This window comes from Nerophis lumbriciformis, linkage group LG22 (genome assembly GCF_033978685.3).
Source record: "Nerophis lumbriciformis linkage group LG22, RoL_Nlum_v2.1, whole genome shotgun sequence".
In the NCBI taxonomy this organism is placed as follows: domain Eukaryota; kingdom Metazoa; phylum Chordata; class Actinopteri; order Syngnathiformes; family Syngnathidae; genus Nerophis; species Nerophis lumbriciformis.
This window is the reverse complement of record NC_084569.2, coordinates 6,678,996-6,701,011: the sequence shown is the minus strand read 5'-3', so window position 1 is coordinate 6,701,011 and position 22,016 is coordinate 6,678,996. Positions and strand designations below refer to the sequence as shown.

The 22,016-nt window shown below is 39.5% G+C and overlaps 1 protein-coding gene across 1 annotated transcript in view; it reads left to right on the top strand.

The window, feature by feature from the left end:
- The first annotated feature begins 360 nt into the window (after positions 1–360).
- Positions 361–22,016, top strand: part of LOC133615616 (heparan sulfate glucosamine 3-O-sulfotransferase 6-like) — a 51,174-nt gene continuing 29,518 nt past the window's right edge. The window contains exon 1 of the mRNA XM_061974346.1: positions 361–905. Coding sequence (XP_061830330.1) covers positions 484–905 — 422 coding nt within the window. The 5' untranslated portion in view covers positions 361–483. The remainder of the gene's footprint in view (positions 906–22,016) is intronic.

Here is a 22,016-nt window from a genome sequence, read left to right as displayed (position 1 = left end):
TGAAGTTGTCTTTTTTTTTTAAGTTATCGTGCCGTGATTTCAGCAGTCCGGCCCACTTGGTAATAGATTTTCCTTAACGTGGCCCCCCGATCCAAAATGAGTTTGACACCCCTGCCCTCGAGCAACGTATTTCTGTATCTCCATTATTTCCTGAGTCTGTGCTTCCGAGGAGCAAAGGGTGGAGCCAGGAAAGAGAGAGAGAAAGAGAGAGAGAGAGGAAACCTTGAAAGAGCGATGAGTGAAGCTCAGAGTGCCAACACACAGCAGAGTGGAAGTAGACTTTTATCTAACTGGATCGGACTTCCAATTGGAAACATGTGGATCACCTCTGACCGGTCTTTTCATCTCCACCTCCTCAAGCTCTCCTCCTCCTCATCCTCTGTGCTCAACAGGTTCTAATGCACCAGCGACTGATGCGGGGCGAGGAAGAAGAAGCATGCTGTCCATGTTCTGGCCCCTGGGCACCGAGCAGGAGGTCCACTCATGGGATGTAGTGGATGCAGAGTCAGGTTCAACTCGGCCAAAGTGCTGTCCTTCCTCACCATGGTCCTGATCTTCACCTACTTCTTCTACTGCCTCACCGGGATCTGCCACTCGGCCCCCAGGACTCTGTACGCGGACCATGACCTCCTTCCGGAACCTCGCCCGGGGAACCGGACCGCCTTCCCGGACGTGGTGCAACCCCGCAGCCTGCTGGAGGACAACAACAACGACAACGACGACAACATCCCCGTGTCCAACACATTCGGGGCCAAGAGGTTCCCGCAGGCCGTCATCATCGGCGTGAAGAAGGGCGGGACCCGGGCCTTGCTGGAGTTCCTCCGAATCCACCCGGACGTCAGAGCCGTGGGGGCCGAGCCTCATTTCTTTGACCGGTTCTACGACAGAGGACTGGAGTGGTACAGGTGGGTGACATCACCACAGGCACGTGCTGGACACAACATTAGGCACACCTAAACATGTGATGTTAGTATTAACACTTCTACATTTACGTGCACAGCTTGAGGGTTCCAGGTTCGATTCCCGCTTCCGCCATCCTAGTCACTGCCGTCGTGTCCTTGGGCAAGACGCTTTACCCGCCCGCTCCCAGTGCCACCCACACTGCTTTAAATGTAACTCAGATATTGGGTTTCACTATGTAAAAGCGCTTTGAGTCACTAGAGAAAAGCGCTATATAAATACAATTCACTTCACATACAACAACCATGAAATTATATCAATATTAGTCCTTGAAATACTACTGCATATACATCTACAAATTATATTTTTAAACAAATAAAACAAACTTTTAAATTAAATAATAATAATAATAGATTGTATTTGTAAAAAGCACTTTACATTGAGTAAACAACCTCAAAGTGCTACAGTGTATTAAAATTTAAAAAATAAAAATAAAAATAAAAAGATAATAAAAAAATAAAAACTAGAACAGCCAAATAGCTAAAACTAGTATGCATATATCGGAAAAAAAATATGTTTTTTTTTAAAAAAAAGAAAGGTTTTTAAGCCTTTTTTATAAGCATCCACAGTCTGTGGTGCCCTCAGGTGGTCAGGGAGAGCGTTCCACAGACTGGGAGCGGAACAAATAAAACAAACTTTTAAATTAAATAATAATAATAATATTAGATTGTACATTAAGTAAACAACCTCAAAGTGCTACAGTGTATTAAAAAAATAAAAAGATAATAAAAAAATAAAAACTAGAACAGCCAAATAGCTAAAACTAGTATGCATATATCTAAAAAAAAAAAAAGGCTTTTTTTTAAAAAAAAAAAAAGAAGGGTTTTTAAGCCTTTTTAAAAGCATCCACAGTCTGTGGTGCCCTCAGGTGGTCAGGGAGAGCGTTCCACAGACTGGGAGCGGAACAAATAAAACAAACTTTTAAATTAAATAATAATAATAATAATAGATTGTACATTGAGTAAACAACCTCAAAGTGCTACAGTGTATTAAAAAAATAAAAAAATAAAAAGATAATAAAAAAATAAAAACTAGAACAGCCAAATAGCTAAAACTAGTATGCATATATCTAAAAAAAAAAAAGGCTTTTTTTTTAAAAAGAAGGGTTTTTAAGCCTTTTTTATAAGCATCCACAGTCTGTGGTGCCATCAGGTGGTCAGGGAGAGCGTTCCACAGACTGGGAGCGGCGGAGCAGAAAGCCCGGTCTCCCATTGTTCGTAGCTTTGTTTAAAAAGAAGGGTTTTTAAGCCTTTTTTAAAAGCATCCACAGTCTGTGGTGCCCTCAGGTGGTCAGGGAGAGCGTTCCACAGACTGGGAGCGGCGGAGCAGAAAGCCCGGCCTCCCATTGTTCGTAGCTTTGTCCTCGGAGGTTGGAGGAGGTTAGCCTGTGGTGTCGTGTGGAGGATTTGGGGGTGAGTAGTTTTTTGAGGTAGAGGGGGGCATTTCCATGGAGGCACTGGTGGGTTAGTAGTCACTGCCGTTGTGTCCTTGGGCAAGACGCTTTACCCGCCTGCTCCCAGTGCCACCCACACCGGTTTAAATGTAACTTAGATGTTGGGTTTCACTATGTAAAAGCGCTTTGAGTCACTAGAGAAAAGCGCTATATAAATACAATTGACTTCACATACAACAACCATGAAATGATATCAATATTAGTCTTTGAAATACTACTGCATATACATCTACAAAAATTACATTTTTAAACAAATAAAACAAACTTTTAAATTAAATAATAATAATAATATTAGATTGTACATTGAGTAAACAACCTCAAAGTGCTACAGTGTATTAAAAAAATAAAAAGATAATAAAAAAATAAAAACTAGAACAGCCAAATAGCTAAAACTAGTATGCATATATCTAAAAAAAAAAAAAAGCCTTTTTTTTTTATTTTTTTAAAGAAGGGTTTTTAAGCCTTTTTTATAAGCATCCACAGTCTGTGGTGCCCTCAGGTGGTCAGGGAGAGCGTTCCACAGACTGGGAGCGGCGGAGCAGAAAGCCCGGCCTCCCATTGTTCGTAGCTTTGTCCTCGGAGGTTGGAGGAGGTTAGCCTGTCCGGAGCGGAGGTGTCGTGTGGAGGATTTGGGGGGTAAAATTGGTGGGTTAGTAGTCACTGCCGTTGTGTCCTTGGGCAAGACACTTTACCCGCCTGCTCCCAGTGTCACCCACACTGCTTTAAATGTAACTCAGATATTGGGTTTCACTATGTAAAAGCGCTTTGAGTCACTAGAGAAAAGCGCTATATAAATACAATTCACTTCACATACAACAACCATGAAATGATATCAATATTAGTCATTGAAATACTACTGCATATGCATCTACAAAAATTATATTTTTAAACAAATAAAACAAACTTTTAAATTAAATAATAATAATAATATTAGATTGTACATTGAGTAAACAACCTCAAAGTGCTACAGTGTATTAAAAAAATAAATACAAATAAAAAGATAATAAAAAAATAAAAACTAGGACAGCCAAATAGCTAAAACTAGTATGCATATATCTAAAAAAAAAAAAAAAAAGGCTTTTTTTAAAAAAAAGAAGGGTTTTTAAGCCTTTTTTAAAAGCATCCACAGTCTGTGGTGCCCTCAGGTGGTCAGGGAGAGCGTTCCACAGACTGGGAGCGGCGGAGCAGAAAGCCCGGCCTCCCATTGTTCGTAGCTTTGTCCTCGGAGGTTGGAGGAGGTTAGCCTGTGGTGTCGTGTGGAGGATTTGGGGGTGAGTAGTTCTTTGAGGTAGAGGGGGGCATTTCCATGGAGGCACTGGTGGGTTAGCAGTCACTGCCGTTGTGTCCTTGGGCAAGACACTTTACCTGCCTGCTCCCAGTGCCACCCACACTTGTTTAAATGTAACTTAGATGTTGGGTTTCACTATGTAAAAGCGCTTTGAGTCAGTAGAGAAAAGCGCTATATAAATACGATTCACTGCACATACAACAACCATGAAATGATATCAATATTAGTCTTTGAAATACTACTGCATATGCATCTACAAATTATATTTTTAAACAAATAAAACAAACTTTTAAATTAAATAATAATAATAATATTAGATTGTACATTGAGTAAACAACCTCAAAGTGCTACAGTGTATTAAAAAAATAAATACAAATAAAAAGATAATAAAAAAATAAAAACTAGGACAGCCAAATAGCTAAAACTAGTATGCATATATCTAAAAAAAAAAAAAAAAGGCTTTTTTTTAAAAAAAGAAGGGTTTTTAAGCCTTTTTTAAAAGCATCCACAGTCTGTGGTGCCCTCAGGTGGTCAGGGAGAGCGTTCCACAGACTGGGAGCGGCGGAGCGGAAAGCTCGGTCTCCCATTGTTCGTAGCTTTGTCCTCGGAGGTTGGAGGAGGTTAGCCTGTGGTGTCGTGTGGAGGATTTGGGGGTGAGTAGTTTTTTGAGGTAGAGGGGGGCATTTCCATGGAGGCACTGGTGGGTTAGTAGTCACTGCCGTTGTGTCCTTGGGCAAGACGCTTTACCAGCCCGCTCCCAGTGCCACCCACACTGCTTTAAATGTAACTCAGATATTGGGTTTCACTATGAAAAGCGCTTTGAGTCACTAGAGAAAAGCGCTATATAAATACAATTCACTTCACATACAACAACCATGAAATAATATCAATATTAGTCCTTGACATACTACTGCATATGCATCTACAAATTATATTTTTAAACAAATAAAACAAACTGTTAAATTAAATAATAATAATAATATTAGATTGATAAAAATAAAAAAATAAAAAGATAATAAAAAAAATAAAAACTAGAACAGCCAAATAGTATGCATATATCTAAAAAAAAAAAAAAGGCTTTTTTTTTAAAAAAAAAAGAAGGGTTTTTAAGCCTTTTTTTAAAAGCATCCACAGTCTGTGGTGCCCTCAGGTGGTCAGGGAGAGCGTTCCACAGACTGGGAGTGGCGGAGCGGAAAGCCCGGCCTCCCATTGTTCGTAGCTTTGTCCTCGGAGGTTGGAGGAGGTTAGCCTATCCGGAGCGGAGGTGTCGTGTGGAGGATTTGGGGGTAAAATTGGTGGGTTAGTAGTCACTGCCGTTGTGTCCTTGGGCAAGACACTTTACCCGCCCGCTCCCAGTGCCACCCACACTGCTTTAAATGTAACTCAGATATTGGGTTTCACTATGTAAAAGCGCTTTGAGTCACTAGAGAAAAGCGCTATATAAATACATTTCACTTCACATACAACAACCATGAAATTATATCAATATTAGTCCTTGAAATACTACTGCATATGCATCTACAAATTATATTTTTAAACAAATAAAACAAACTTTTAAATTAAATAATAATAATAATATTAGATTGTACATTGAGTAAACAACCTCAAAGTGCTACAGTGTATTAAAAAAATAAATACAAATAAAAAGATAATAAAAAAATAAAAACTAGGACAGCCAAATAGCTAAAACTAGTATGCATATATCTAAAAAAAAAAAAAAAAAGGCTTTTTTTTAAAAAAAAGAAGGGTTTTTAAGCCTTTTTTAAAAGCATCCACAGTCTGTGGTGCCCTCAGGTGGTCAGGGAGAGCGTTCCACAGACTGGGAGCGGCGGAGCAGAAAGCCCGGCCTCCCATTGTTCGTAGCTTTGTCCTCGGAGGTTGGAGGAGGTTAGCCTGGCCGGAGCGGAGGTGTCGTGTGGAGGATTTGGGGGTAAAATTGGTGGGTTAGTAGTCACTGCCGTTGTGTCCTTGGGCAAGACACTTTACCCACCTGCTCCCAGTGCCACCCACACTGCTTTAAATGTAACTCAGATATTGGGTTTCACTATGTAAAAGCGCTTTGAGTCACTAGAGAAAAGCGCTATATAAATACAATTCACTTCACATACAACAACCATGAAATTATATCAATATTAGTCTTTGAAATACTACTGCATATACATCTACAAATTATATTTTTAAACAAATAAAACAAACTTTTAAATAAAATAATAATAATAATAATAATAGATTGTATTTGTAAAAAGCACTTTACATTGAGTAAACAACCTCAAAGTGCTACAGTGTATTAAAAAAATTAAATAATTAAAAAAATATATAATAAAAAAATAAAAACTAGAACAGCCAAATAGCTAAAACTAGTATGCATGTATCTAAAAAAAAAAAAAAAGGCTTTTTTTAAAAAGAAGGGGTTTTAAGTCTTTTTTTTAAAGCAACCACAGTCTGTGGTGCCCTCAGGTGGTCAGGGAGAGCGTTCCACAGACTGGGAGCGACGGAGCAGAAATAAATAATATTAGTCTTTGAAATACAACTGCAGATGCATCTACAAATTATATTTTCAAAACAAATAAAACAAACTTTTAAATTAAATACTACTACTACTACTAGATGTTATGGTTCAATGCTAATTGGACACATCCATCTTATTTATGGACATGCACAACCAAATAATGTAAATCTAAAAAAATAATATTTTAAAAATTGCGTTAAAAAAAAAAGAGTATTTTTGTAGACAAAATTTTAAAAAAGTATAAATGTTACTATATTTTCACTTCTTGTTCAATGTTTATATTCAATTGAACAGACTGCAAAGACAAGATTTTTCATGTTCACACTGAGAAACTAACATTTTTTTTTTGCAAAAAGTCATCAACTTTGAATTTAATGGCAGCAACACATTGCAAAAAAGTTGTCACGTGGGCATTTTTACCACTGTGTTACATGGCCTTTCCTTTTAACAACACTCAGTAAATGTTTGGGAACTGAAGAGACACTTTTTTTAAGTGGAATTATTTCCCATTCTTGCTTGATGTACAGCTTAAGTTGTTCAACAGTCTCCCTTCTCATATTTTAGCCTTCATATTGCACCACACATTTTCAATGGGAGACAGGTCTGGACTACAGGCAGGCCAGTCTAGTACCCGCACTCTTTTACTGTGAAGCCACGCTGTTGTAACACGTGGCTTGGCATTGTCTTGCTGAAATAAGCAGGGGCGTCCATGATAACGTTGCTTAGATGGCAACATCTGTACGTTGCAGGTAATCCCGCCCTCTTGCAAGTTATTAATCATAATCACCACCTAGCATTAAACAAAATTTAAACAGAAAGACTCAAAATAAGACATAAAATCAAGAAAGTTGCAATCAAACAATACAATTATCTGGTTGATTGCTCCACATCCCTAAGCTATTTTTGTAGACAAAATTTTAAAAAAGTATAAATGTTACTATATTTTCACTTCTTGTTCAATGTTTGTATTCAATTGAATAGACTGCAAAGACAATATATTTAATGTTCACACTGAGAAACTAACATTTTTTTATGCAAATAGTCATCAACTTTTAATTTAATGGCAGCAACACATTGCAAAAAAGTTGTCACTTGGGCATTTTTACCACTGTGTTACATGGCCTTTCCTTTTAACAACACTCAGTAAAGGTTTGGGAACTGAGGAGACACATTTTTGAAGTGGAATTATTTCCCATTCTTGCTTGATGTACAGCTTAAGTTGTTCAACAGTCTCCCTTCTCATATTTTAGCCTTCATATTGCACCACACATTTTCAATGGGAGACAGGTCTGGACTACAGGCAGGCCAGTCTATTACCCGCACTCTTTTACTGTGAAGCCACGCTGTTGTAACACGTGGCTTGGCATTGTCTTGCGGAAATAAGCAGGGGCGTCCATGATAACGTTGCTTGGACGGCAACATATGTTGGCTCCAAAACCCGAGCTTCAAGAACCGGTCACCTGAAAATGGTTTTCACTTCACAGGTGTGCTTGAAGCTCATGGAGAGAATGCCAAGAGTGTACAAGGCAGTAATCAGAGCATAAAGGTGGCTTATTTTGAAGAAACTAGAATATAAAACATGTTTTCAGTTATTTCACCTTTTTTTTTTGTTAAGTACATAACTCCACATGTGTTCATTCATAGTTTTGATGTGACAATCTACAATGTAAATAGTCATGGAAATAACACATTGAATGAGGAGAAGGTGTGCAATTGCTCTATTCTTTTAAATGATATGCCCAAAATATGTTAAAATTGAAACATTTGTTCTGAAAAATGTATTTATATATTCTAATATGTTTTCTCCACGCTAAATAAGGCGGTTTTGTATGTGATCTTCTGTTGATAAGATAAATAGATGGATGAGTATCCTATAGAAAAGTCTTCCACTTGGTCCTCATGTGACCCAATACTTTTGGCCACAACATGGTGTAATTACCATTTTCTACAGCAGATGCCGCTATTGCGTCTTCTGCAAAGCCCCTAACAGTAACTGAAAGCTAAGGCTTCAATGGAGGTGATCATCTTTAGACTATTATGACCTTTGATAGCAGGGAGGAAAGTGACAAATAAGCACTTTTTACATTTTCAATCAATCAATCAATCAATGTTTACTTATATAGCCCTAAATCACGAGTGTCTCAAAGGGCTGCACAAGCCACAACGACATCCTCGGCTCAGATCCCACATCAGGGCAAGGAAAAACTCAACCCAGTGGGATGACAATGAGAAACCTTGGAGAGGACCGCCGATGTGGGTAACATAATATTGTGAGAGTCCAGTCCATAGTGGATGTAACATAATAGTGTGAGAGTCCAGTCCATAGTGGATCTAACATAATAGTGTGAGAGTCCAGTCCATAGTGGATCTAACATAATAGTGTGAGAGTCCAGTCCATAGTGGATCTAACATAATATTGTGAGAGTCCAGTCCATAGTGGATCCAACATAATAGTGTGAGAGTCCAGTCCATAGTGGATCTAATATAATAGTGTGAGAGTCCAGTCCATAGTGGATCGAACATAATAGTATGAGAGTCCAGTCCATAGTGGATCTAACATAATAGTGTGAGAGTCCAGTCCATAGTGGATCTAACATAATAGTGTGAGAGTCCAGTCCAAAGTGGATCTAACATAATAGTGTGAGAGTCCAGTCCATAGTGGAGCTAACATAATAGTGTGAGAGTCCAGTCCATAGTGGATCTAACATAATAGTGTGAGAGTCCAGTCCATAGTGGATCTAACATAATAGTGTGAGAGTCCAGTCCATAGTGGATCTAACATAATAGTGTGAGAGTCCAGTCCATAGTGGATCTAACATAATAGTGGGAGTCCAGTCCATAGTGGATCTAGCATAATATTGTGAGAGTCCAGTCCATAGTGGATCTAACATAATTGTGTGAGAGTCCAGTCCATAGTGGATCTAACATAATAGTGAGAGTCCAGTCCATAGTGGATCTAACATAATAGTGGGAGTCCAGTCCATAGTGGATCTAACATAATAGTGTGAGAGTCCAGTCCATAGTGGATCTAACATAATAGTGTGAGAGTCCAGTCCATAGTGGATCTAACATAATAGTGTGAGAGTCCAGTCCATAGTGGATCTAACATAATAGTGTGAGAATCCAGTCCATAGTGGATCTAACATAATAGTGTGAGAGTCCAGTCCATAGTGGATCTAACATAATAGTGTGAGAGTTCAGTCCATAGTGGATCTAACATAATAGTGTGAGAGTCCAGTCCATAGTGGATCTAACATAATAGTGTGAGAGTCCAGTCCATAGTGGATCTAACATAATGGTGTGAGAGTCCAGTCCATAGTGGATCTAACATAATAGTGTGAGAGTCCAGTCCATAGTGGATCTAACATAATAGTGAGAGTCCAGTCCATAGTGGATCTAACATAATAGTGTGAGAGTCCAGTTCATAGTGGATCTAACATAATAGCGTGAGAGTCCAGTCCATAGTGGATCTAACATAATAGTGAGAGAGTCCAGTCCATAGTGGGTCTAACATAATAGTGTGAGAGTCCAGTCCATAGTGGATCTAACATAATAGTGTGAGAGTCCAGTCCATAGTGGATCTAACATAATAGTGTGAGAGTCCAGTCCATAGTGGATCTAACATAATAGTGAGAGAGTCCAGTCCATAGTGGGTCTAACATAATAGTGTGAGAGTCCAGTCCATAGTGGATCTAACATAATAGTGAGAGAGTCCAGTCCATAGTGGATCTAACATAATAGTGTGAGAGTCCAGTCCATAGTGGATCTAACATAATAGTGTGAGAGTCCAGTCCATAGTGGATCTAACATAATAGTGTGAGAGTCCAGTCCATAGTGGACTATCCTCTGGAAACATACATTTTTATTCATTCAATACACCCAGAAAGGCATGGAATCGCAAAGTTCTCACAGGATCTCTCAAAGGGAAACTGTACCTTTTTTTTTTAATTCTGCCTATGGTTCACAATCATTATTTTAAGACATGACAATGGGTGGATTTAAAAAAAAAACGTTCTAAATATTGAATACATGTGAATAAAAGTCCGCTTAGAGCCACTATTCCGCCCATAAAATACGATAAATAACCATTCAAAAACCGCCAATATTACTCCATTTACATTTTGTGTCTTCAATATTAACCAAGTATTAGTGATATTAGTATTATAAGCGCTAAAGTGGCGATGTGATCACTTCCGTGTGTTCCTATATGTACATCATCAAGTAATCCGCTGTTTCCTCGCTTCCCTACTCCCTGTAACTTTATTGTAGATCATAAATCATGCCTCTCACCTGGAAAGTAGATGGCTGAGGATATAATCTGACACGTTGGGACACTTTGACAGCCATTTGGGACCTGGAACTGGCGAGTCAAAAGATATTAATATTAAATGTTATTATAAACGTGCCTTTTAGTACAAAACCCTTATGTAAATGGTAAATAAAAAGAGAATACAATGATTTGCAAATCTTTTCCAACTTATATTCAATTGAATAGACTGCAAAGACAAGATATTTATATTTCTCCAAATAATCATTAGAATTGTCTTGCTGAAATAAGCAGGGGCGTCCATGATAACGTTGCTTGGATGGCAACATATGTTGCTCCAAAACCTGCATGTACCTTTCAGCATTAATGGTGCCTTCACAGATGTGTAAGTTACCCATGTCTTGGGCACTAATACACCCCCATACCATCACACATGCCGAGAACAATCCGGATGGTTCTTTTCCTCTTTGTTCCGGAGGACACGACGTCCACAGTTTCCAAAAACAATTTGAAATGTGGACTCGTCAGACCACAGAACACTTTTCCACTTTGTATCAGTCCATCTTAGATGAGCTCAGGCCCAGCGAAGCCGACGGCGTTTCTGGGTGTTGTTGATAAATGGCTTTGCATAGTAGAGTTTTAACTTGCACTTACAGATGTAGCGACGAACTGTAGTTACTGACAGTGGTTTTCTGAAGTGTTCCTGAGCCCATGTGGTGATATCCTTTACACACTGATGTCACTTTTTGATACAGTACCGCCTGAGTGAACAAAGGTCCGTAATATCATCGCTTATGTGCAGTGATTTCTCCAGATTTTCTGAACCTTTTGATGATATTACGGACCGTAGATGGTGAAATCCCTAAATTCCTTGCAATAGCCGGTTGAGAAATGTTGTTCTTAATCAATTTGTTCACGCATTTGTTGACAAAGTGGTGACCCTCGCCCCGTCCTTGTTTGTGAATGACTGAGCATTTCATGGAAGCTGCTTTTATACCCAATCATGGCACCCACCTGTTCCCAATTTAGCCTGTTCACCTGTGGGATGTTCCAAATAAGTGTTTTGATGAGCATTCCTCAACTTTATCAGTCTTTTTTGCCACTTGTGCCAGCTTTTTTGAAACATGTTGCAGGCATCAAATTCCAAATGAGCTAATATTTGCAAAATAATAACAAAGTTTCTCAGTGTGAACGTTAAATATCTTGTCTTTGCAGTCTATTCAATTGAATATAAGTTGAAAAGGATTTGTTGTATTCTCTTTTTATTTACCATTTACACAACGTGACAACTTCACTGCTTTTGGGGTTTGTACATCATGTATATAATGATCCACAAAAGTGCAGTTCCCCTTTAAGGGTTAACAGCAACACAACAAACTAGCTGGAGTCTTTATTAAAGTGGCATGTTTATTGTGGTAATTTGAGCTAAAAGGTGCATGAGAGGTGATAGGTGTGGTGGATTAACACGTCTTGAGGCGACAGCAGCAACATGATCCCCGGTGAGGTCACCAAAAGATGACTCGCTTGTTGTCACTGGATCTCAAAAAAATCTGGGAGTTTTTGCTGTCATCTGCAGCGACCCAAAGAGAAGTCGCCGGAAGTCATGAAGCGTAGCTCTGTGTGTGTGTGTGTGTGTGTGTGTGTGTGTGTGTGTGTGTGTGTGTGTGTGTGTGTGTGCGTGTGTGCGTGTGTGTGTGTGTGTGTGTGTGTGTGTGTGTGTGTGTGTGTGTGTGTGTGAGACTGACAGTGGCTCATCCAAGCGTGTCCTCTCAAAAGGACTAGTTCACATACACGTCTGATCTCTTCCAGGCAAAAGAGTTTGACAGGTCCCCGAAAAGTGTCTCTGACCTTTGACCTTTCATCTTGTTCTCTGTCATCTGATGATCATATTTCTAAAAAAAAAAAAAAGTTCACAAAATTAGCTCATCTGCACTACCTGGAAAAATGCAATATGAGAGCTACATCAAATATTATGATTTACATACACATTTTAATTTTTTTTTTGTAATTTTCACAATTTTAAAATTGTTTTTAATTTTATTTACAAACCCCAAAACCAGTGAAGTTGTCAGAATACTTTTTTTTTTTTTAATCCATTTCAACTTATATTTAATTGAATAGACTGCAAAGACAAGATATTTCATGTTCACACTGGAAAACTTTGTTATTTTTTACAAATATTAGCTCATTTGGAATTTGATGCCTGCAAAATGTTTCAAAAAAGCTGGCACAAGTGGCAAAAAAGACTGAGAACATTGAAGGAATGCTCATCAAACACTTATTTGGAACATCCCACAGGTGAGCAGGCTAATTAGGAACAGGTGGGTGCCATGATTGGGTATAAAAGTAGATTCCATGAAATGCTCAGTCATTCACAAACAAGGATGGGAAGAGGGTCACCACTTTGTCAACAAATGCGTGAGCAAATTGTTGAACAGTTTAAGAAAAAACTTTCTCAACCAGCTATTGCAAGGAATTTAGGGATTTCACCATCTACGGTCCGTAATATCATCAAAAGGTTCAGAGAATCTGGAGAAATCACTGCACGTAAGCAGCTAAGCATGTGACCTTCGATCCCTCAGGCTGTACTGCATCAAAAACCGACATCAGTGTGTAAAGGATATCACCACATGGGCTCAGGAAAACTACAGAAAACCACTGTCAGTAACTACAGTTTGTCGCTACATCTGTAAGTGCAAGTTAAAACTCTCCTATGCAAAGCCAAAGCCATTTATCAACAACACCCAGAAACGCAGCTGACTTCGCTGGGCCTGAGCTCATCTAAGATGGACTGATGCAAAGTGGAAAAGTGTTCTGTGGTCTGACGAGTCCACATTTCAAATTGTTTTTGGAAACTGTGGACGTCGTGTCCTCCGGGAACAAAGAGGAAAAGAACCATCCGGATTGTTATAGGCGCAAAGTGTAAAAGGCAGCATGTGTGATGGTATGGGGGTGTATTAGTGCCCAAGACATGGGTAACTTACACATCTGTGAAGGAACCATTAATGCTGAAAGGTACATACAGGTTTTGGAGCAACATATGTTGCCATCCAAGCGACGTTATCATGGACGCCCCTGCTTATTTCAGCAAGACAATGCCAAGTTGTTACAACAGCGTGGCTTCATAGTAAAAGAGTGCGGGTACTAGACTGGCCTGCCTGTAGTCCAGACCTGTCTCCCATTGAAAATGTGTGAAGCCTAAAATAGCACAACGGAGACCCCCCGGACTGTTGAACAACTTAAGCTGTACATCAAGCAAGAATGGGAAAGAATTCCACTTCAAAAATGTGTCTCCTCACTTCCCAAACGTTTACTGAGTGTTGTTAAAAGGAAAGGCCATGTAACACATGGCAAACTTAAGATACCAAATGTGGTTCCTATTTATGGTGGTAGTTTACTGTTTGATCTATGAAAACATGTCAAACTTAAGCCACAACAAAAAGACAACGTACAAACAATGAAAAATCAGGGAAAGGGAAAGCAAAAAAAAACAAAACAATCAAAACTGCCATTTTTCTCATGTTGGCACGTCTAGAAAATAACTTCCTGGACTAGACTGCTTAGAAAGCACACGATGAAGGTATAGTTAACAGCAAGAGGCAAAATATGCAAAATTATAAATATTCACGATGCAATTTCCATAATATTTGACGACATCATTGATGTTTTTTGAAGGCTCATCAATTGTCCCAGCCCAAGTCTGGACAGCAAAGGTTGCACTCCATTGGATTTATCGGATTGCAATTAAAGAGTGTAAAAGTCCTGTAAGGGTCAGCACTGCTTGATATGATACATGTAACACATATGATACATGTAACACATATGATACATGTAACACATATGATACATGTATCACATATGATACATGTATCACATATGATACATGTAACACATATGATACATGTAACACATATGATACATGTAACACAATTACAATGTGCAAGAGATTGTTTTGTCACTTTAATTAAGATGATTTACTCTAGCTGTATCCTTATTATATTATAATATGTATGAATTATTATATTTATAATAGTTACTAAATATTTAATTACAATATATATATATTTATATTCAATTAATGTAATATAATACATACATTTTTATCATCATTATTATTATTATATTAATATATATCATACTTATATTGTTATACATATAATTATTATTAGTATTATACAAAACCCAAAACCAGTGACGTTGTCACGTTGTGTAATTCGTAAATAAAAACAGAATACAATAATTTGCTGATCAGTCCGGGGTCTCCGTTGTGGTATTTTAGGCTAGGAGACACTTTTCCACTTTGCATGAGGCCATCTTTGATGAGCTCAGGCCCAACGAAGCCGAATGCACTTCTGGGTGTTGTTGATAAATGGCCGTTGTGGTATTTTTAGGATTCATATTGCACCACACATTTTCAATGGGAGACAGGTCTGGACTACAGGCAGGCCAGTCTGGTACCCGCACTCTTTTACTATGAAGCCACGCTGTTGTAACACGTGGCTTGGCATTGTCTTGCTGAAATAAGCAGGGGCGTCCATGATAACGTTGCTTGGATGGCAACATATGTTGCTCCAAAACCTGTATGTACCTTTCAGCATTAATGGCGCCTTCACAGATGTGTAAGTTACCCATGTCTTGGGCACTAATACACCCCCATACCATCACACATACTGCCTTTTACACTTTGCGCCTAGAACAATCCGGATGTTTCTTTTCCCCTTTGTTACGGAGGACACCACGTCCACAGTTTCCAAAAACAATTTGAAATGTGGACTCGTCAGACCACAGAACACTTTTCCACTTTGCATCAGTCCATCTTAGATGAGCTCAGGCCCAGCGAAGCCGAATGCACTTCTGGGTGTTGTTGATAAATGGCCGTTGTGGTATTTTAGGATTCATATTGCGCCACACATTTTCAATGGGAGACAGGTCTGGACTACAGGCAGGCCAGTCTGGTACCCGCACTCTTTTACTATGAAGCCACGGTGTTGTAACACGTGGCTTGGCATTGTCTTGCTGAAATAAGCAGGGGCGTCCATGATAACGTTGCTTGGATGGCAACATTAATGCTTCAAAACCTGTATGTACCTTTCAGCATTAATGGCGCCTTCACAGATGTGTAAGTTACCCATGTCTTGGGCACTAATACACCCCCATACCATCACACATACTGGCTTTTACACTTTGCGCCTAGAACAATCCGGATGTTTCTTTTCCCCTTTGTTACGGAGGACACCACGTCCACAGTTTCCAAAAACAATTTGAAAGAACACTTTTCTACTTTGTATCAGTCCATCTTAGATGAGCTCGGGCCCAGTGAAGCCAGGGGCCGTTTCTGGGTGTTGTTGATAAATGGCTTTGGCTTTGCATAGTAGAGTTTTAACTTGCACTTACAGATGTAGCGACCGACTGTAGTTACTGACAGTGGTTTTCTGAAGTGTTCCTGAGCCCATGCGGTGATATCCTTTACACACTGGTATCGGGTTTTTGATGCAGTACCGCCTGAGGGATCCATGGTCACAGGCATTCAATGTTACGTGCAGTGATTTCTCCAGATTCTCTGAACCTTTTGATGATATTACGGAGCGTAGATGGTGAAAATCCCTAAATTCCTTGCAATAGCTGGTTGAGAAATGTTGCATTTGTTGACAAAGTGGCGACCCTCGCCCCGTCCTTGTTTGTGAATGACTGAGCCTTTCATGGAAGCTGCTTTTATACCCAATCATGGCACCCACCTGTTCCCAATTTAGCCTGTTCACCTGTGGGATGTTCCAAATAAGTGTAACGTTCTCAGTCTGTTTTGCCACTTGTGCCAGCTTTTTTGAAACATGTTGCAAATGAGCTAATATTTGCAAAAAATAACAAAGTTTTCCAGTTCGAACGTTAAATATCTTGTCTTTGCAGTCTATTCAATTGAATATAAGTTGAAAAGGATTTGTTGTATTCTCTTTTTATTTACCATTTACACAACGTGACAACTTCACTGCTTTTGGGTTTTGTATATTATTATATATAATTCTCATAAAAAAAATAGGAAAAATGTGCAGTTAAAAAGGCTGAAAGTGAACTTGTTTTATAAGTGCGATGGCGTTCCGATGCAAGGGTGATATTCCAGACATCTCATTCAGTGCCAGCCAAACTGATTGGTGTAGCAGACACGCCAGTGTTGTGTTTTACTGGCAGTGACGTTTTGGCAGGAGTTGGATCTTTGTGATGCTTTAAATGGGCTTTTTGAAAATGGCCAAACTCTCACAACATATGGAGGATATTATAACACACCAAAAGGTTGTGGTTCTTGTCGAGAGCCGGCGAAGGACTTGAGACTTTTGTCAGTCTTGTTTTTGTATAATTAGCCAGCGAGGAAAGACAAAGGATGGAAGCAATTAATTAAGTTCATTTTCATGGAGATTGGTGGAAAAATAAAGATCGGGACGTGTCTCGAAACGTGCGTCAAAATACAAATAAATTACAAAAAAAAATCAAAAAAAATCGACTTCTACGCACTTGGTTGATTTTAAGGCACGGCAAAAAAATCATTAAATTATTATTATTATGAAAAAAATTTAAATAGGATATTTTCGACTTATATAGTAATAAATACAAAGTAATGTATTAAAAATGCAATACAAAAACAAATGTGTAGATAGATAGATAGATAGTACTTTATGTCATGTCTGTGTGATCATGTTTTTGTTTTGGTCATGTTCGGTTTTGTTTTTGGACTTTTTGTGCACTTTTGTTTTGCCACCATAGCAACCATTAGTTTTCACCTGTCACGTCACGCACCTGTTTCACATTTTGAGTCACGCGCCTGTTTTCGTTAATCATGTCTATAGTATTTAAGTTCATTGTTTTCAGTTTGTCGTTCTGGTGACATCGCCGCATTTATGCTTCTACTAGAGCTGCGCGGGTAGGCAATTATTTCATCCGCAACCGCATCAGAAAGTCGTCAACCATCCGCCATCCACCCGACCTAACATTTGATCAGAACCGCACCCGCCCGCACCCGCCCGTTGTTATATATCTAATATAGACGATGCAAGGCATTAGTGAGGTTATAAAGCTTTTGCCTGTTAAAGAAAGGAGACTGATCCAATGCAGCACAGACATTTGCGTGCCACGCTGTCACGGCCCAGACGCACACCATTGCGCAATCATATGGGAGCCGCGCTGAGCGCACCTCCAAGCGCGTCTCGCTGCCGGCGACGGCCGGGTATGGGCCCGACGCTCCAGCGCCATCCATTTTCAGGGCTAGTTGATTCGGCAGGTGGGTTGTTACACACTCCTTAGCGGGTTCCGACTTCCATGGCCACCGTCCTGCTGTCTATATCAACCAGGGTGAGCCCCACCCCTTTCGTGAGCGCACTGCGCGCGGAGTGACCCCTGTTACGAGCCCCCGGCCACGTGGGGTGGCGGGCAGGTAAGCTGCTTACCTGCTGCACGTGACGCCGGCCGCGGCGAAGGCGGACGAGGCGGGGTGTCGGTGCGGTGGGCGCGGTGGTGACCCTGGACGTGCGTCGGGCCCTTCTCGCGGATCGCCTCAGCTACGGCTCCCGGTGGGGCCCTCTCGGGGGAAGGGGCCTCGGTCCCGGACCCCGGCGAGGCGTCCCTTCTCCGCTCCGTAAAAGTGTCCATCTCTTTTTTTTTTTTTCTTCTGTTGTGGCATATGCAGCAGGTGCCTGCTCGTTTTTCGTATGTGGGTAACAACATTTAACTATGTATATATATTTCCCAATTGGTTTAACTGCCACCCGCCTGAATCTATTTAAAATCTAATTTTTTTTTATTTTAACCGCCCGACCCGACCCGACCCGCGGATAAAATCTAATTTTTTTTAATTTCATCCGCCCGATCCGCGGATAATCCGCGGACTCCGCGGTTGTGCCCGCAAACCGCGCATCTCTAGCTTCTACACACTCTCCACACCCTTATGACCCTCGCTGCTCTTTTTTCATGCCGGTTCCATGCCAAGTAAGTTTTTGTTTATTAAGCCACAGTTAGTGTTTTTTTGTTGTTCATAGTTTCTGCCTTTGTGCAAGTATTTGTTTTCATAGCCAAGTCGTTTTCTCCGCCACTGTGCGCGCTTTTCGTTTGTACTTTTTTTGATGTATTAAATAAATAATGTACTCACATTCCCGTCTCGCCCGAGCCAACTTTCCGTTGCATCCCGGAAAAGCAAACACCCAGGAACCAAGTCATGACACTTTATTGATTCCTTCAGGAGAGTTCCCTCAGGAAAATAAAAATTCCAGCAGCAGTGTACAGAATTGAGATCGAATTTAAAAAGTAAAAAGTAAATAATGGGGGTATAAATGGAAACAAAATTGAAAAATATTACAATAAGAATACAAATAAAAAGCAACAATGAGAATAAAACTATAACAGTAAAATAAGAATAGAGCAAGAGAAACTAGGTAGTAGTAGCAGTAGTGTACTGTGCGGAAATGTTTTTTTTGTTTTTTGTTTCACTTCTTTTTTTAACCTAACATCCACTGTAATGATACCACGTACAATAGCGTATCTAGTCCAGCGTTTTTCAACCTTTTTTAAGGCACATTTTTTGCGTTGAAAAAATCCGGAGGCACACCACCAACAGAAATCATTAAAAACGACAGTGAAAAGTCGTTGTCGCATTTGTTGGATATGACTTTAAAGCATAACCAAGCATGCATCAATATAGCTCTTGTCTCAAAGTAGGTGTACTGTCACCACCTGTCACATCACACCCTGACTTATTTGGACTTTTTTGCTGTTTTCCTGTGTGTAGTGTTTTAGTTCCAGTCTTGCGCTCCTATTTTGGTGGCTTTTTCTGTTTTTTTGGTATTTTCCTGTAGCAGTTTCATGTCTTCCTTTGAGCGATATTTCCCCCATCTACTTTGTTTTAGCAATCAAGAATATTTCAGTCGTTTTTATCCTTCATGTCATGTTCGGATGTACATTGTGGACGCTATCTCTGCTCCACAGTAAGTCTTTGCTGTCGTCCAGCATTCTGTTTTTGTTCACTTTGTAGCCAGTTCAGTTTTAGTTTTGTTCTGCATAGCCTTCCCTAAGCTTCAATGCCTTTTCTTAGGGGCACTCACCTTTTGTTTATTGTTGGTTTAAGCATTAGACACCTTTTTACCTGCACCCTGCCTCCCGCTGTTCCCGACATCGACAAAGCAATTAGCTACCTGATGCAACCTACTCAAAGACACTCAACAACAACAACAGACTATAATTACCGGTTTGCAAAAAATATTTTTAACCCAAATAGGTGAACTTAGATAATCTCCAGACTGTATCTCACAGTGGTTGAAAAACACTGATCTAGTCGATACTACTATGATTACATCGATATTTTTTAACATCACAAAATCTTTTTTGGTTTTTAAAAAATGTATATTATGTTTATAAAGTCAGGAAAGATGTCCCTGGACACATGAGGACTTTGAATATGACCAATGTAACTACTTGGTATCGGATTGATACCCAAATTTGTGGTATCATCCAAAACTAATGTAAAGTATCAAAGAAGAGAAGAATAAGTGATTATTACATTTTAACAGAAGTGTAGATAGAACATGTTAAAAGAAAAAGATATTAACAGTAAATGAACAAGTAGATTAATAATTAATTTTCTACCGCTTGTCCTTAATAATGTGTACAAAATAATAGGTGTATAAATGACACAATATGTTACTGCATATGACTAATTAGGAGTCTTTGTTTGTTTACTTACTACTAAAAGACAAGTTGTCTTGTATGTTCACTATTTTATTTAAGGACTAAATTGCAATAAGAAATCAATCAATCAATCAATCAATCAATGTTTACTTATATAGCCCTAAATCACGAGTGTCTCAAAGGGCTGCACAAGCCACAACGACATCCTCTGCTCAGATCCCACATAAGAAACATATGTTTAATATACACTGAGATTTTTTTTGTTAAAATAAAGCCAATAATGAAATTTTTTATGGTCCCCTTAATTTAGAAAAATACCAAAAAGTACCAAAATATTGGTATCGGGACAAGACTAATACATAGACACCAAGCACCCACTGGCAGAAATGTAGATGGGCCCCTATGATCCTGTCATGTCTGTGTAATCATGTTTTGTTTTAGTCATGTTTTGTTTAGTTATTGACTCTTTAGTTTCTGGCTTTTCACTCCCTTGTCTTGTTTCCATGGTTACCCATTAGTTTCACCTGTCCCACGTTTGGACTCATTATGCACTCTTGTTTGTCACCATAGCAACCCATTAGTTTTCACCTGTCATGTCACGCACCTGTTTTGAGTCACGCACCTGTTGTTAATCATGTCTGTGTTATTTAAGCTTTTCATTTTCTGTTGTTCGTCCTGGTGCCGTATCCTTTCTAACCCTGCTATCCTCTCGTTTCAAGACCTGTTTACGGTCCCATGCCACAGTAAGTGTTTTGTTATTTCGTGTTCAGTTTCTGCCTTTGTGCAAGTTTTGTTTTCATTCGCCAAGTTTTTTTTTTTTGCGCGCTTTTCGTTTATTCCTTTTTGATAGTAATAAATAAATCATGTACCCATACTTGCCAACCTTCCCGGATTTTCCGGGATACTCCCGAAATTCAGCGCCTCTCCCGAAAACCTCCCGGGACAAATTTTCTCCCGAAAATCTCCCAAAATTCAGGCGGAGCTGGAGGCCACGCCCCCTCCAGCTCCATGCGGACCTGAGTGACGTGTTGACAGCCTGTTCACACGTCCGCTTTCCCACAATATAAACAGCTAATGATCGAGGGCGAGTTCTTGGTTTCTTATGTGGGTTTATTGTTAGGCAGTTTTATTAACGTCCTCCCAGCGCGGTAACAACACACAACAACAGCAGTCAAGTTTTCGTCTACAGTAAAGCAGTTCGTCTGCCGTAAACAGCAATGTTGTGACACTTTTAAACAGGACAATACTGCCATCTACTGTACATGCATATGTGACCCACCCATAATGTGTCACATTTTTGTGTTGATTTATTTATTTTATTTTGTGGTTTGAATTCGTTTTTGGAGCTGTCATTCCACATTTATCAGTATTCACATTGGTCAGTAGGGGGCAGTAGGGCGTTTCTTCCCAATTGAATGCTATCACCTGCAGACCGGAAGTGTCTTGTCATTCTGATGAGAGCGACCAGTCTGTGAACAATTGAAACCTCCTGTGTGCTTTTTCCTCCTGTATAACAGGTTAGTTTTGGTGAATCAACTCACTGAATAATATCCATGTGATCTTTATAAGTTTAAGTACACATTCTGATGGTGGAGCCTAACTCTAAAGTGTTTGTGAGTTGTAGTTTGTATTTGTGAATGAATCCAGTGCACAGCTGCAGTAATCAATACAAAAAGGCGACGTGAGTGCGCAATGTTTATATAGGAACTTCTGATCCTAATTCAGACTCCCAAATTAGAGCTCCCGTTTTCTTACTGATTTTATAATGTACGTATATTTGTATAATGTGTGTGTTCTGAAATAGTGACAGAGAATAGAACAAGGATGGACAATTCAACCCTTAACTCAACAATGAGTAGATGAGTGTTATGTGTGT